This window comes from Eleutherodactylus coqui, chromosome 1 (genome assembly GCF_035609145.1).
Source record: "Eleutherodactylus coqui strain aEleCoq1 chromosome 1, aEleCoq1.hap1, whole genome shotgun sequence".
Lineage (NCBI taxonomy): Eukaryota > Metazoa > Chordata > Amphibia > Anura > Eleutherodactylidae > Eleutherodactylus > Eleutherodactylus coqui.
The window spans coordinates 242451060-242466911 of record NC_089837.1 but is presented as its reverse complement, the minus strand read 5'-3'; the positions used below and the strand labels follow the sequence as shown (position 1 = coordinate 242466911).

Here is a 15852-nt window from a genome sequence, read left to right as displayed (position 1 = left end):
CGAGAAGTATAAAAACTGCCCTACTATTTTCCTTTTTTAAACAAAATAAAAATAAAGAACGAAAAAAACTTTGTGTAATTATCCTGAAAAAAGTTTGGAGATGCAGATGAGTCCAGTACTGCACTTGGCACACAAGTCCTTTAAAAATGTTACCAGTGAAGGCTTGACACATACCATTTATATAGTAAAGAGCCTAGTTGTGGACATTGATAGGTTTGAAAAAGGTAGTTTGATTAAATGTCATTAGTACCGTACGGAGGATATTATTGGTGCTGCCAGTTTTAATACAGTCACATTTAATTTATCATATTTGTGTTATATATTTAAATATAATATATAAACCATTTTACATATGCCAGACCATCTTACACAGTGTGCATTTTCTTCAAGGACATTTCATTTATCTTGAACTCTGCAGCAAGTGGCTTATTTTGGATTATATTCAAGTCATGTAGTTAAAAAGAACCATAATATTGCTGTGTCACATCCAAATGCTTTTAGTTGCTCATTGTTAAATATTGATGCTTCCTTTGTGTACCCATAGAGAACATTAATAAAAGTACAAAAGCATTATGGGTTGTTTTGTTGAAGCTTTTTTAGCTCTAATTTTTACACTCTCAACTATATCCAGCCAAATATTAAAGGGAAACTGTCAGGCTCCCACAGCACTCACACTCTGAGAAAATCGTTCAAGATTTGTGTGTTGCGAAATGCACAAATCTCGCTCGAATATGAACCCCATTCTTTTGAATGGGGTCATACACTTGAGCTATTTTTCAAAACCGCGGCATGCTCTATCTTAGAGCGTTCCCTCAGAATGCATCACCCATTGTTTTCCATGGGGAGGGCACAGCATTCCATGACGTGCAAGGTGCACACGAGTGTGATAGGAGGTTTATCCATTGAAAACAATGAAAAACACTCTGCGATCCTGAAGTGATGCAAGGCGGTTTTAACACAAAAATGCCTTGCACCTGCAGGAACATTGCACGTTGGCAAGCGCGATATTGGGCTGAGTTCTACAGCTTGATATCGCATTTACGGGACGTGTCAGGAAGCCAGGTGTGGTATTTTTTACATTCCCCTGCTCCAGAGACGTAGCATTGTCGCCCTCCAAAGATCATGCAGCATTGTAAAGTCTAACTCCGGCGATTAGACGCTGAAAATTAGACGGCACCATGGAGACGAGGACGCTAGCAACGGAACAGGTAAGTGAATAACTTCTGATAACTTCTGTATGGCTCATAATTAATGCACAATGTACATTACAAAGTGCATTAATATGGCCATACAGAAGTGTATAACCCCACTTGCTTTCGCGGGACAACCCCTTTAATTATAAGGCACCATTTTTACAGCCGATGGCATAGGAGACAACCAGGAGTTGAAGGAGGAGAAGTGTTGTAATAACATTGTTCTCCAGCAAGTCCAGTCCTTCTCCAATAAGGGTATGCGAACACAGCTGAATTTGCTGCTGAATTTTCAGCATGAAATCTGCCTCAAAAAAACATTGTCAAATTTCTGCCATGTGCAGGATACCAACGCGGAAACTAAAAGGAAGTGCCACATCGATTCTGCGTCGGAATTCCACATGCCGAGTTTTCCATTGACAGAACAAATTCCACATGTGGATCCGTGCCAAAACCAACGCAGGTGTTTTGACAGAAATTCTGCTTTCTGAACATAGCCGAATTGTTCTTATTTTAAATGTTCATGCATCCATCCCACCAGGGAGTCTGATAATAACAGGAGCAGGTTGCTGCCTGACCTTTAAGTCGTAGTAAGTCAGCAGGTTAATATACTGTGCAAAAACCTACATACAGTAGAGTAGCTAGAGTCAAATGGGCCTTAGGGCAAATTATAGACCTGAGCTTCTCTGCAGCTTGCAAGCCTTACAAATTGTCTGCAGAGCTTACAATTATAGTAAAATTAAAGTGGCTTATGGGTTACATCGTCTCTGATTTGGGTTATTTACTTTCATGTTTCCTCTCCATCTGGCCCAGATACCACTTCTTTCAGTTACAACTTATCTCTTCAGAATTTAATACACAAGCTTCTTTAGGCTCCTTGCTTTTCTAGCATATCCCCACCTCTACACAAGTACTCCATCCAGCAGATGGTAAAAATGCCTCCCATGGAGTAACAGTGCCCTTGAAACACTAATATTGCCCCTTGAAGCCACACACAGTACAACTACTCCCTTTGTGCCCCTACACAATAATAGTGCCCCCATTGTGCACCAGAACAGCAATAGTGCTTCTATCGTTCCCCCATACAGTATTAGTGGTAAAAAAAAAAGTTTTGTCTAATGAACATTTCCATATTGTATAATGATGTTGAACCACAGTGAATTTAAATGTTTTTGAAGAGGAGGTTGCAAAGTGATAACAGCTTGATAAATGTGATGGCAATTCTCACAACAATTGCAGGCATAAGAATACATTGAGTTATTTGAAAGCCACACATGTAACTTTAATAAGACTTAAAAATGACAAAAGAACAAAGTAACATCTGCTAATAAAGCTGTTATGTTGCAAAAGTATGTGTAGCCACAGCCTTGTATTTAAAAAAATGCTAATTATATGATGTCTCACTTCTCACCTTTCAAGCTGTAGCTCAATGTTTTACTGTGTCACAGCAACTGGAATCATATCTACACTGCTCAGTATTGCTGCTGAGGCTTTATGAGGCTGGATATAACCTGTAATGATTTGGTAGCAGAATCATCTCTTCTCTATGTGTGTAGTGTATGAAAAACATTATAGCAGTTAGTTTCCACTACCAGCTCAGGGAAATGGAAATGGAGCCTGCAGAAAGAAAAACTAGTGAAACATGCAGGATACAAGTCATAAAATGGCCAGAAATTGTGCTACTGCTCTACACATACGTGATAACTTATTCTGAAAAGTCACTTGAAAGGTTAGGTGCTTATTAAAGGCTTAGGAAAAAAAAGGTACATGATACACGCATATAAACCAATTATCAACACTCTTATATGAATGTAGTACTGTATATCAAAACTTACGTGGATGTTAACATTCATGTGAGGGCTCAGTCACACGGGCGCATCCAGGCGCCGATGCATCCGTCTTCCTGCAGGTCATGTGTTCTTTCTTTCGAGGCTGCGGAGAGTCGTCCGCACCTGCAGTGCGGTCGTCTTCTTCGTGCAGGAAGACGGGTGCATTGGCGCCCGGATGCGCCTGTGTGACTGAGCCCTGAGTTCCACCTATAATTATGTGATCTGTCCAGTTTTTACAGTAGCTTAATGAGTTATTATGAATAAAAGTGAGATCTTTTGTAAGGCCTCTTTCAGGTGAGTATATTCCAAATCTGTGCTTGATTTGTGTTTTGCAGACCATAATATGGAGCTATTGATAATCTGCCAATCTATTTACATGGGCATATAAAATACATATGTACTTGCAAAAATGCAGCATGTTCTACTTTCATCCATTTTATGGATGTAATATGCCCATTAAATCTATGGAAAGCGATTAAAACTATCCATATTTTATCAGCATTTCATCTGTATTTGCCTCTGTATTTGCAAGCATTGGTATTATCTCTTTATCAAAAAAATGGATTAGTTTTTGCCAAATAGAAAATAAAACCAAAGAAAGCTAGTGCAGAATAAATACTGGTATTGATGCAATTTCGTCTGTCATACATCTGTATTGCAGATCCATATTATGGACGTATTTAATATGTAGGCATTTTTCCCAAAAAGTAAATCAGTATTCAAAAAACAGGTGGGCAAAAATAAGTACACCCTATAATTTGTACAACCACTTTTATCAACCATACCTTGAAATCATCTTATTATTACATGAATACAATCACAGAAAATGGCCTGCATGATGAGAGGATGCAGCTATCTGCCCTCCTTAGTCAGTAAGTATATGGCCATTTTCTGTTTTTATATTTCTCCTTCTGTGACGTATTAATACATAAATAGTTTATTCTTCTGTCATATTATTATGCAGACTTTTCTCTCTGACTGTACACAAGGGTAATGGGCTATTTAAACTAAATGATTGTTGTTCAAATTTGCTCAAACAAGCGAAAGGGAATGATTATTGTTACGTGAACTGACCACTGAATGACTAACGAGAATCATACACTTCTCGTCAGTTGTTCAATTTTAACAGAAGTAAAAATCATGGTTGGTTTGTTCGATTGTCGTTCGGTTTAATCAGCCCTCATTTAGTTGTTCGAATGACTTGAGGGGAGGGTTGATTGGTTGTCAGGGTGTTTTTTCATGCACCACAAAAAGTTTAGCAATAGGCTGCCAGGAGAACAAACGCAAGTCTTTTTACATGACTTCTAAGTGCTCTACCATTGGCTATTAAATCATCGACCATTAAAACATACACCACAGGAACTACACAAAAACCTTTAGTGCTTATTTGCCATTCCCTTCACCTGTAAAGGTTACGCTACCGTATCTTTTCTCTACTGCGAGAATTTTACTTTATTAGGTTGCCTGCAAGTTTGCAACTTCTTTAAGCATATATTTGTAAGAGTAAATGCTTCTAACTACAAAGGTGAGTTTGCTTGCTTGTATGTTCTGTTAGACCTAGTGCCCACGGCCGTGACGGGCTCCGCAAGCGAAATTCCACAGCAGAGTCCGTCACAGCGCCCCCCATAAGACCCCATACTCACCTCCGAATCCACTGCCCGATGTCCCGCATCCCGTGCCGGCGCGCATGCGCAGTACAGCACATAATGCGCTGGCAGCGTCATATGACACACCCACAGCGTCACATGACGCGCCAACTGCGTCATATGATGCGTGGACCTGTGGGAATTAGACCTTAACGCAATCCCCATGTAGCCTCTAGTAGCTGTCTGAATACTGTTACCTTACCTCTCTGTTGCAGGGAACAAACATTGTAGTACCCATTGAAGTTGAGAATGAAAATGGCTCACAGGTGGCAGCGCAGAAATCATAGAGCACGTAGCGGCGATGGAGGAAGAAGAAGAATGTCCCCGCAAGTGTCAGTGGAAAGCTTTTCCAAAAACAGTGGCTGCAGCAAAGAGACAGCTTGTCACACATTGAACTTTTAACAGAAATGCAGGAGAACAACCCAGAGGATTTCAGAACTTTTTTGCACATGTCTACGGAGTCATTTTCTGTTTTGTTGACATTTGTGAAACTGTTCATTGAGAAGCAAAACACCGTTATGCGTGAAGTTATCTCAGCAGAACAGCGGTTGGTGGTGGCTTTGCGTTTCTTGACTATCAGTAGATCCCTGCGAGACCTGAAGTTCTCAGCTGCCATCTCCGTTAATTCTCTGAGCGCTATTATTCTGGAAACTTGTGATGCAGTAGTCAGAAGTCTTAAAGCATAGTATTTCAAGGTAGGTTGATACTTTTCTGGTCTGAAGAACACTTAGCAGCTTTTAAGCAAGCAATTTGAGTGAGGAATATTGTTGTGCAATCCCATAGTTGAGCAAAAACTTTTGACTTTAAGGACATATTTACATGTCTCTTAAACCTGTGCAAATTTAAAAAATTTCCTTTCCTCAGGACCTAAGCCCTGTCTGCATTCCCTATTTTTGACAGAGAATTGCACAATACTAGGGCATGTAATGTGCAGTGTTACGCTCCTGTATAGGAAACCTAGCAGAATGTAGCGCAAAGTGGTTGATAAATGTTTTCTTGTGAGCTTCACTGCTGTATTAATTCTTGTAACCAAATTTATTTTTCTACAGTTCCCAAGAACCATGCAGGAGTGGAGAATGTTGCTAAGGAATTTGATCATCAAATGTGGTGGGGCCCTGGATGGCAAACATGTTAGGATTAGAGATGAGCGAATGTACTCGTTTCGAGTATTTACTCGATCGAGCACCGCGATTTTCGAGTACTTCAGTACTCGGGTGAAAAGATTCGGGGGGCGCCGGGGGGCGGGGGAGGCATGGCAGCACGGGGTTAGCAGCGGGGAACAGGGGGGATCCCTCTCTCTCTCCCTCTCCCCCCCACTCCCCACTCACCCACGGCGCCCCCCGAATCTTTTCGCCCGAGTACAGAAGTACTCGAAAATCGTGGTACTCGGGCGAAAAAGGGGCATGGCCGAGTAGGTTAGCTCATCTCTAGTTAGGATCCTGAAAACTCAGGATTGTAAAGCTACAACTACAAGGGCTAATTTAGTTTAACCTTGATGGCCCTTGTGAATGCTATGAATTCTTGATGGTAGATGTTTGCAAGAATGGGCGAGTATCCAATGGTGGTGTTTTGGAGCACACCAAATTCATGGAGATGTTGCAAGCAGACAAACTAGGACTACTGAGCAATGCAGATACCAAAGCAAATTTAAATTGCGTATTCATTGGAGATGAGGCCTTTGCTTTCCTACCCCCCTCCATAATGTCAAACATGTCATGTGTTATGTTGGTGCACAGTGCAAGTATGTCTAGTCATTTCGTTATGTGTATTGCACAGCTGCAGCGTGTGAGGGGTTAAGTGTCTGCAAATGCCTGGAGATTGCCTGTGAATGTATCAATTTATGTCCTGTCACGTGGTATGAGTGAGGCTATAAATGTGTCTGGGAGAGGGAAAGGAGTTCTTCTGAGTTCTGAGGGTTCCATTTTTTATGGGTTCTATATCAAGAGTGCTGGCTGCATGGGGTACCTTCAACCCCCATGCAGTGAAGAATGGAAGAGGAGGAGTGTATCCCTGGATTGATTTTTCTAGCATGAGAGAAGAGTGAGCCCCAAAGAGAGAGAGAGCATGAGCAAATCATTAGTGTGTTTCTTCCCAAGTGCATAGGTACTCATCTTCAATTGCTCACGCCCAAGCATCCTGAAGTCTGGGGTTGCTGCTTGGAGGTACGCATCCTAAGTTGTTCACACACGGGTCTCCTGAAGTCTGGGATCCCTGTGTGGAGGTACTCTTACTCAAGTCTGTTTAAATGCCTGCACTTGGAAAATTGTCTACCTTGCCTTGTACTGTTGGAGTTATATTGAAGTAAAGTTTTACCTGGCCCTGACCGTTCCCAGGGACCTGAGGTATGTTATATCTGTCTGCGCCTCCTTTATTCTCCGCCGAAGGTCATTCTGGTGTGTTGCGTAACGGTGGCATCACCCGTGACAACTACTATCCCTGTTCTACCATTTATTGGGCATCCCTCTCCTAGGGAGTCCAGAAGAGGCTCAGCGCTGCCCTGGCCCAGGCTATGTGCATCAGTGTGGGAGGGAGCGTGGTAAGTGCCACCGTTACAAGTTAGCACCTTACCCTCCCCACTCCTCAACGAATGCTCTGTGTCCGGGGTCATCCTATGGTACGCTGCACCTTGCACAATTTCTTATGACGCCGTGATACACTGTCATACTCCCCATCTATAATGCTCTATAGCGAAAATATGGACAGCATGGAAATCAACTACAGAGCGTGGAGTTCTGAAGCACCAGGGATGTCACCTCTCCAGCCCCTTCAGGTTCTCCATGCCTATGAGGATGCCATTCTCTGTCATGAGCAATATAGATCACATTTGGTTCAATCTCATGGCAAGCTCGAATGATATGATATGTATGCGATGCTTGTCCTATGCAAGGTTGCATTTAAAGGGAGTCTGTAGGTAGCATGCTATAGAGCCAGCTGAGCTGAGCATGACTAATATGTAGTTTTATGGTGAAAGACTCAGTATGAGTTGTATTTAGGATTCGTTCATATCTTGGCACGTCCAGAGCCAAACAGTTCAATGGCCAGGATGTGCGTAAACACAAAAGAATACAAAAACTGACTCTTTTACCAAAAAACTGTATATCAATCTGCTCCTGCTCTCTAACAGACTCACTTTAAACGCAACTTCTAAAGCAGGATGTGCTGATAAGATTGATATATAGTTTAATGAGTTGTATAAGTTGTACTTTGTTTCATGTATTTAATTTATTACTTATGGATGAATAAACGCAGTTTTTATAACTTATTAAAGTTTTTATAGAAAAGTAAACAACAAACTGTGCTTTACTTGGAACACAGAAAGACTTTACTGCCTAGTCCAGTTAATGGTCTAGCATGATGATGACATGAGATGGACCCTGTGAGCACCGAAATACTGTAAAGAAAGGATCCTCCTCAAAATTCTGCGTGCGCTGTATAGAACGTATGGCATTGTCAAGAAGTGGAACGACCTGAAGCTCAATAGTTAAATCCCTCTTCTGCATACTTCTAATTTAGCACTGCATCAGACAATGCTGCAGAGTGCGGCGTCGGTAGGCTTCCATATAAGGCATCCTCGACCTGGGAGGGGGATTTCCTTACACCGCTGTGGGATGAAAAATAATTGTCACTAACAGGTGCACAGAATTTCTATGAAGAACTGTATTCATAACAGTATTATAGCATTGTGTTATAGCATTAAATAAGGGAGATAAACTAACCAGGCACAGAGCAGGCCTCCTCCACCACCATCACATCAGGATCCTCCATGCACTATGGGGACCTAAGAGGAGCCATCGGCTCCGGGGAAGAATACGGCCCTGGTAAAAATTCTGCTGGACTTTCCTTCCCTTCAGCTGCTTGAGCTGCAAGCAAAAAAAGGTGGTAAGCAAAATAATTTTGGACAGCGGTACACAGCAAAGCAACAACTTGCACTGTGCTTATACCTACCGGGGAGTAGGACATCAGGATGTGGTAGCCTCTCCATTTCTGCGCCATGCCTGCGGTGTTTGGCTGTAGCCAAAAAACAAAAGGAAAAACAACATTAACAATGACATTATACATAAATGCCATAGCATTCACATATTATTCCCACAGCTACACCTACTGTTTATGAATGGACGGTTGTTTGCCAAGACCTACATGAAAACTGCAATTCCACACTAATCCCAGTGAATACAATAAGCAAACATTCGGCAAAAAAGAGAAAGAAATTATAAACCCCAATGAATAAAAACAGAATACATCTGTACTGTTCAATACTTATATTTCCATTGGGTAGTGCTGACCTTTTTAATTCTTTTTTGTACTGTTCAATACTTGTCACAAAATCATTCCCCAATATCAATGGGAACACTAGACACCCCCACACTGCAACCCATTGCCTATTATGAATTAAAATTCACAAAAACAAAAAAACCTTTGCAGGATTCACACTTGCAGAGATGGCCCGCAGCATCAGAAGTCTGTTTGCTGAATTTTTGGTCACTTAATAAAAAAAGGTTCACCACAAGACACGCACAGCAGCCATAAAAGCCCACCGTAGTGTACCTCTATTTCTGTGCCAGGATTTTATTCAACGACTTCTACATGACTTTATTAGTGACACATGGATTTATTTGTTGGACAAATGTAAAATCTCAAGAAAGTGATTTTTGTGCAACTGAATGGACTGCAGTAGCATATTTGTTGAATGTGTGTACAGCAAACCATAACATTACTAATCGAAATTGCTTTATCATTTACTGTTTCAGGACTGGAATTTACCAGCTATCTCATCCTCAGCCTCAGCACATAACATTGTAAGTACTTCTCCATTCGATTGAGTTGTTTATTATGCCAGGTGGAAGATGTTCTGTTTATCTTTAAATTGCACCCTTTGGAAAATTGAAGGTATCTGTATACAAATAGAGCTGAATTCTTATAGGAAAAAAGCTGTTGTATGACACGCTTTTTGACCTGGGCAAACAACAATAAATTCTATCATGCCCTTGCCCCATGTCTATAACCATCTGATCAGTAGTGCATATGCCATCATTTGGGAGGTTTGGGGTAAATTAATAAAATTACAAAGCGCAGGTTACATTTTCTATGCCAATATATTTTTTATAAATGAAGAACAGGCCAGTTACATTGTTAATAAGTGCCATACATCCTCTTTAACATGTATAAATAACAGAAGACAAATGTTGTACAATGCATCCAATGAGTCTACCAAATAATTACAGTACATATACTAAAACAATTTATATTACAGCACACAAAGCAAAACCGTAAATACAATTAAAAAAGCAGCACTGTGCTACAATTACATAGAGAAATGTTTACAGAACATTAAGTAACGTTACCTTAAGTGACCCTGGATGACGGTAGATACAAGAGTTAAATAAAGTGCATACAATGTAATGTAAGTGGTGACAGTATCAGAGTGAGAACATAAATCCTGACAGAATGCATAGGTATGGTCAGACAGTGATACAAACACCTATGTAAAGGTGAGCATATCTTCTCATCCCTATTGCAACCTCTGTGGCATCCTCAGGGGTACATAGATTGAGTGCTTTTAATACCACATGCGATAAATAACACCTGAAAAAATGAAGTACCTGACAGGTTCTTTTTAATAAAGGTTGTGTTTCTGCTGAGACTTCCTTTCTACTGAGCTGTACCATCTTGTTTACCCTTTACAATCTAGTGTCGTTGGACCTCATCTGACATTGAGATTTCCCTGCATAGCTCCCATATTGGCCAAGGCCCGAAATGTTTCTAGCTCTATGCAGGAGAGACCTGTGATGTCAGAGCTCTCTTCTGTATATGTATGTCGCAGTATACAGGAGAGAGGTCTGACATCGAAGTTCTCTTCTGTATATGTACACTACAGTATGCAGAGGAGAGCTGTAATACACAGAAGAGAGCTTCAATGATGGACCTCTCTCCTGTATAAAGAAATATACATATATAATATACATATGTATATTATGCATATAATAATGCTATACAATAATATTTAATTATATACATACATATGTAATATACATATTAGCTCAAGTTTAATTTTCCAAAAATTGCTAATAAAATCATCATGACAGTTTATTTTTATGAGTTTCTGTTGAGTAATTCCAAGGAATCCACAATGCGCTTTCCCACCCAAACTAAATAAGAGCTGGGTAGTGTGCAGATAGCAGGGAAATTGGAGTGTAAAGGGTTAATATAAGCTTTCTTTAGTAGTCCAAGATGTTACATTTTATAGCTGTCATGGAAAGTGGCCAAAAGGGAGCCTCTGTGGTCAGATACCTGAATTATGTATCATCTATAGCTGAAAATAATTTGTTTGTGGGATAAAAAGAGACAGCGGGGGTCATGTATAAAAAAATATTATAAATACACATTCTTGGATAGTAAGTTGCAAGTATGTGAGGCATGTTTTCATATGGAAAGAATATGAAATAAAATGCATTGTTTTGACTATTAAAAACATTTTCCCCTTTGGTTTTAGAGCAGAGATCTCTTTGTTCTCACTTACGGTGCTTTAGTGGCACAATTGTGCAAAGATTATGACAGTGATGAGGAAGTTAACAAATACTTGGATGCAATGTAAGTAGTGTATGACTTAACTTTAATACATCTTTCTTTATAGAAGAAATATATTATACTGTGAATACATTTTAATAAAACAAAGCATTAAGGTTCTTCTGTTATAACAGAAATTGTTTTATAATAAAAATCATTGGGATTACAATATTTTTTAATAAATGGAAGGGATCCTTTTGACAAGAATGATTATCATTCAATACATTGCTGTATTGTGTAAAACTGAATGATATCCCTTCAATGTAAACATTGCCAGTCACTGAGTTTATGCAGGCATAAAAATCAAACAACCATCAGCCTCTGAAAACAGGCAGTCATTCATCTGCAAATGACTGCCTGTTTACTGTGAATAAATGTGGGTGCGGCATCTGAGCAGAAGGCTGGCTGTTGTGGGGGAGACCTCAAGCGGGCATACAAGATGGATGGCTCTGTGATCTCTACCGACAATGGCGGAAAGTGGCCTAGCTCGGTCGCTTGCAGTGATATAGACAGAATGAATATAATAGCTAAAATAATGGTTTTGTCACGTGACGCCAGTACCTTTGTGGATGAATTAGATTGGATGAAAATGAAATGACTGAGACAAGTCCACATAGCTTGTGGTGTATACTGAAGGCACACAGCTTATTAAGCACTTTTTACACTGTTTAACAATTGACAGCTCATAGTGTTGCAGATCGGATCATGTTGTTGAACTTTAACAATTCTCTGAGCACAGAATATCACAAACAGTTTCTCTGGAACAATCTCTCTATTTGGAAATTATCCAGAAAAGAATCTCTTCTTCAGTCCTAGTTATATAAGGGATGTTTGCTTAGGATTACTTAGTAGATAATGGAGTTACTCAGATATGGCCACTTGCACTTTCCCTGACTTTTGTATTTAACAGGGGCTTGCACAACTCACCAGTGTGTAGATGGTTCCCAGAACCTTGTAATGCACTCAGCACTTGTCTCGAATGCTTTCCTATTTGGTCAGTTAGCACCATTAACTGCTGCTGTGCTGCAACACACCTCCTCTCCCCTCCATGTCCCAACAAAACCCCCTTCACTTCCTTCTGCCTCCCTGCACTTTTTCTGTACTTTCCACCCCACATCTTGCCCCATTCTGCTCACTTTCCCGGGCTCGTTTCTGCTCTTACCCTCTCTACCAATAAGGGAATTCAATGACAATCAGCCAATAGGAGCAAGGATTTCTTCAGTTTGTGAAAACTAGATGAATGAGTGACCATTTTGGATGCAAAATTTAAAATACTGTCAGAACATGATTAATGGCACACTTTGTTCAATTAGAAATAAAGGAAAGAATTAGACTAACCTGTGATTAATTAGATATTAAACTCACCAGTTTCCAACTTGTCTGTGCTCACATGACTTTAATTAGCCTATAAATGGAGGTTTTAATGCTTAAAAAGATCAGTTTTATTCCCTGTTCCTTGTTTACAATGGAAAAGAGAAGAGAGCTGTCTGCGCAGACCAGGAATACTATTATCACCAAACACAAGCAGTCTAAAGGGTACAAGACTATCGCCAAGGACCTAGGCAACCCAGCTTCAACAGTTCGAATGATTATTAAGAAGTTTGTTAATAATGAAGCTGTCAAGAATCTTCCAGGACATGTTGGACAAAGTAAAATTGATGAGAGGACTCTAAGAAAGTTGGTTCAAAATGTGGCAAAGAAATCACGTTAAACATCTAAAGCACCTCAGGCTGAGCTGAAGATGTCTGGAGTGATGGTTTCATCCTGTACCATACTCTGCACACAAAACAAAATGGCTCTATGGGCGTAGTCCAAGGAGGACCCCACTGCTTAAAACAAGCATAAAAGAAAGCTACTGGATTTTGGTAAACATTACACAGACAAACCATAATCCTTCTAGGAAAACATTCTATGGACAGATGAAATCAAACCAGAGCTCTTTGGCGTTGCTACCAGCATTATGTTTATAGATAATGAAATATAGCCTATAAATAAAAGTGCACCCTACCTACAGTGAAACATGGTGGAGGATCCATAATATTGTGGAGCTGCTTTGCTGCCTTGAGTTCTGCAGGCCTTGAACGTGTTACAGGAACAATGAAATCAGAGGATTATCAGAGCATTTTAGAGCAAAATGTGCTCCTAAGTGTAAGAAAACTAGGTTTGATTGGAACAAAATGGGTTGTTCAGAAAGATAATGATTAGAGATGAGCGAACGTACTCGGTAAGGCCGATTTCGCAATCGAGCACCGCGATTTTCGAGTACTTCACTACTCGGGTAAAAAGTACTTGGGGGCGCTGTGGGTGAGCGGGGGGTTGCAGAGGGGAGTGGGGGGGGGGAGAGGGAGAGAGAGAGTTCCCACCTGTTCCGCGCTGCTACCCCCTGCTCCACCATGCCACGCCTCGCCCCACAGCGCCCCCGAGTACTTTTCACCCGAGTAGTGAAGTACTCGAAAATCGCGGTGCTCGATTGCAAAATCGGCCTTACCAACTACGTTTGCTCATCTCTAATAATGATCCAAAGCACAAATCTAAAAGTACATAAGAATGGTTAAGAAGGGAAAATTGACTATTTTAAACTGGCTACTAATGACACCTGATGTTAACCCAATTGAAAATCTTTGGAGAGAGCTGAAATCTGCTATTGGGAAAAGGAGCCCACAAACATTCAAGATCCTAAGAGAATTGTAGTGGGAAAGAAGAAGAAACTACAAGAAGACAAGCAAGATTCTCGCAGGTGGCGATACAAAAAATGTTTGAGGCAGAAATTGTTGCCAAAGGTTGTGCAGCCAAGGATTAGGGAAGGGTATCTCTCCTGCCCATGTCATATACTATGTTTATTTCTTTATAAACATTACTGCATGTATGGTGACAGGTAAACTTATTTGTTGAATGTATATGCACTTGCTACCAAAATATTCTAATTACATAAAATTAGTAGATATGAGCTTATTTCTAAAGATATTGGCTTTTCTATACTAAACAATGAAGGGTACCAATAATGTTGACCACAACTCTAAGTCATAAGTAATTAAGAAATTAATGGAGAACATTATAGCTATAAATTGATTATCTTATTTTTTTTCCTTTCTTTGATTATAAGGATATTCCCACCTCATCTCTTTGCTTTCCGAGGCACACAATCTTCAAATGATGGCCAAGTGTTTTATGAAAACAGCCAAACATTCTATGCTACACTGTTTCAATACCTCCAGTAGACGTTAGTGAGAGTTGTATAAACAGCGTAGCACACTGTTGTCATTTGTCATAAGTGGAAACAGTGAAGCTCACTGTGTAATGCTGTTTATGTAACTCCTATCCACTCCTATGAAAGCTACAGAAACAGTGTAGCACAGGTTGCACAGCTTTTTCGTAAAAAAAAACCTGGATGTGAATGAGGTGAGCCAGGTGTGGCTCCAAGAGGTGGGACCCGCACCTATCAGATATTTATGACATATCCTGTAGATATCTCATAAGTGTCCGGAATGGGACTGCACCTTTAAGCCTGATGTTCATATAATGTACAGTTCTAGTAGCCTTTTATTTAATTGAATCCATTATTTTTATCTACATTTTTAATTCTATTTTCAGGGGGTATAACATTGGAATCCGATTAGTAGAAGACTTTTTGGCCAACTCTGGCATAAAGAAGTGTCGCAGTTATAGTGAAACGGTGGATATAATTGCAAAGGTACTATTAATGCATGCTTATTCTAAACTGTATATGATGTAAAATGTCTTTTAGGCTGTTTTCACAGTGGATAATATAATCACTGATTACTTCAGAAGGGTTGTTGATCCACAGATTATTCTGATTGCTAGATTGGAGTTAGGAAGAGATTTCTTCCCCTAAGGGTGTGTTCACACGAGCGTGTTTTTGTGTGTACTTAGGTGCGAACATATGTCCGCACCTAAGTACGAGCAAAAACATGCGTGAACACAGCTGCGTGCTTGTTGCCAATGGAGCCGCGGCTGCTGCCGGTGGCTCCATTGAAAACAATGCTCTGCCGGCCCCTGCATTCTTTTTCAGGGAAAGGCTTTACATATAAGCCCTTCCCTGAAAAAGAAACATTTTAGTGCAAAACAGAAACAAAAAAAAAAATTACCTCTCCGCCACTGCCGTGACATCCGCGGGCCTGAAGAACACATCTGCCACATGCGGCAGATGTTTCCTTCACCTTTGCTATTTAAAAGAATTCACTGCTGCTACATCTGTGGCAGATGAAGCAAAGGGAATTCTTCAATTCTCAACCGTGCTGCCGGCATCCCGTCAATGGCTTTTCAGGGAAGAGCTTCATAAGCCCTTCCCTGAAAAGCCATTTTAAAAAGTGTATTAAAAAAAAAAAAACTAAAACAATACTCACCTCCCTTCAGCTGCCAGGGCTCAGATGCGACTTCTGGCGCTGTCCCCGACTCTGTAGTTCTGAGCTATCAGCAGCTCGGGATTTAGAGTCCCTGCCTGCTGGTAGCTTTGATTGTGATTGGCTGAGCACTTCAGCCAATTACAATCAGAGCTACCAGCAGGCGGGGATTTTAAATCCCCGGCTGCTGATAGCTCAACAGCGCTACAGAGCCGGGAACAGCAGCAGAAGTCGCCGCTGAGCCCCGGCAGCTGTCAATGGC

General features: G+C 40.6%; 1 protein-coding gene across 1 annotated transcript in view; it reads left to right on the top strand.

The window, feature by feature from the left end:
- Positions 1 to 15852, top strand: part of TRAPPC3L (trafficking protein particle complex subunit 3L) — a 57588-nt gene that overhangs the window by 23715 nt on the left and 18021 nt on the right. Inside the window, exons 2-4 of the mRNA XM_066607330.1 lie at positions 9414 to 9461; positions 11156 to 11253; positions 14821 to 14920. Of these exons, the coding sequence (XP_066463427.1) occupies positions 9414 to 9461; positions 11156 to 11253; positions 14821 to 14920 (246 nt within the window). The remainder of the gene's footprint in view (positions 1 to 9413; positions 9462 to 11155; positions 11254 to 14820; positions 14921 to 15852) is intronic.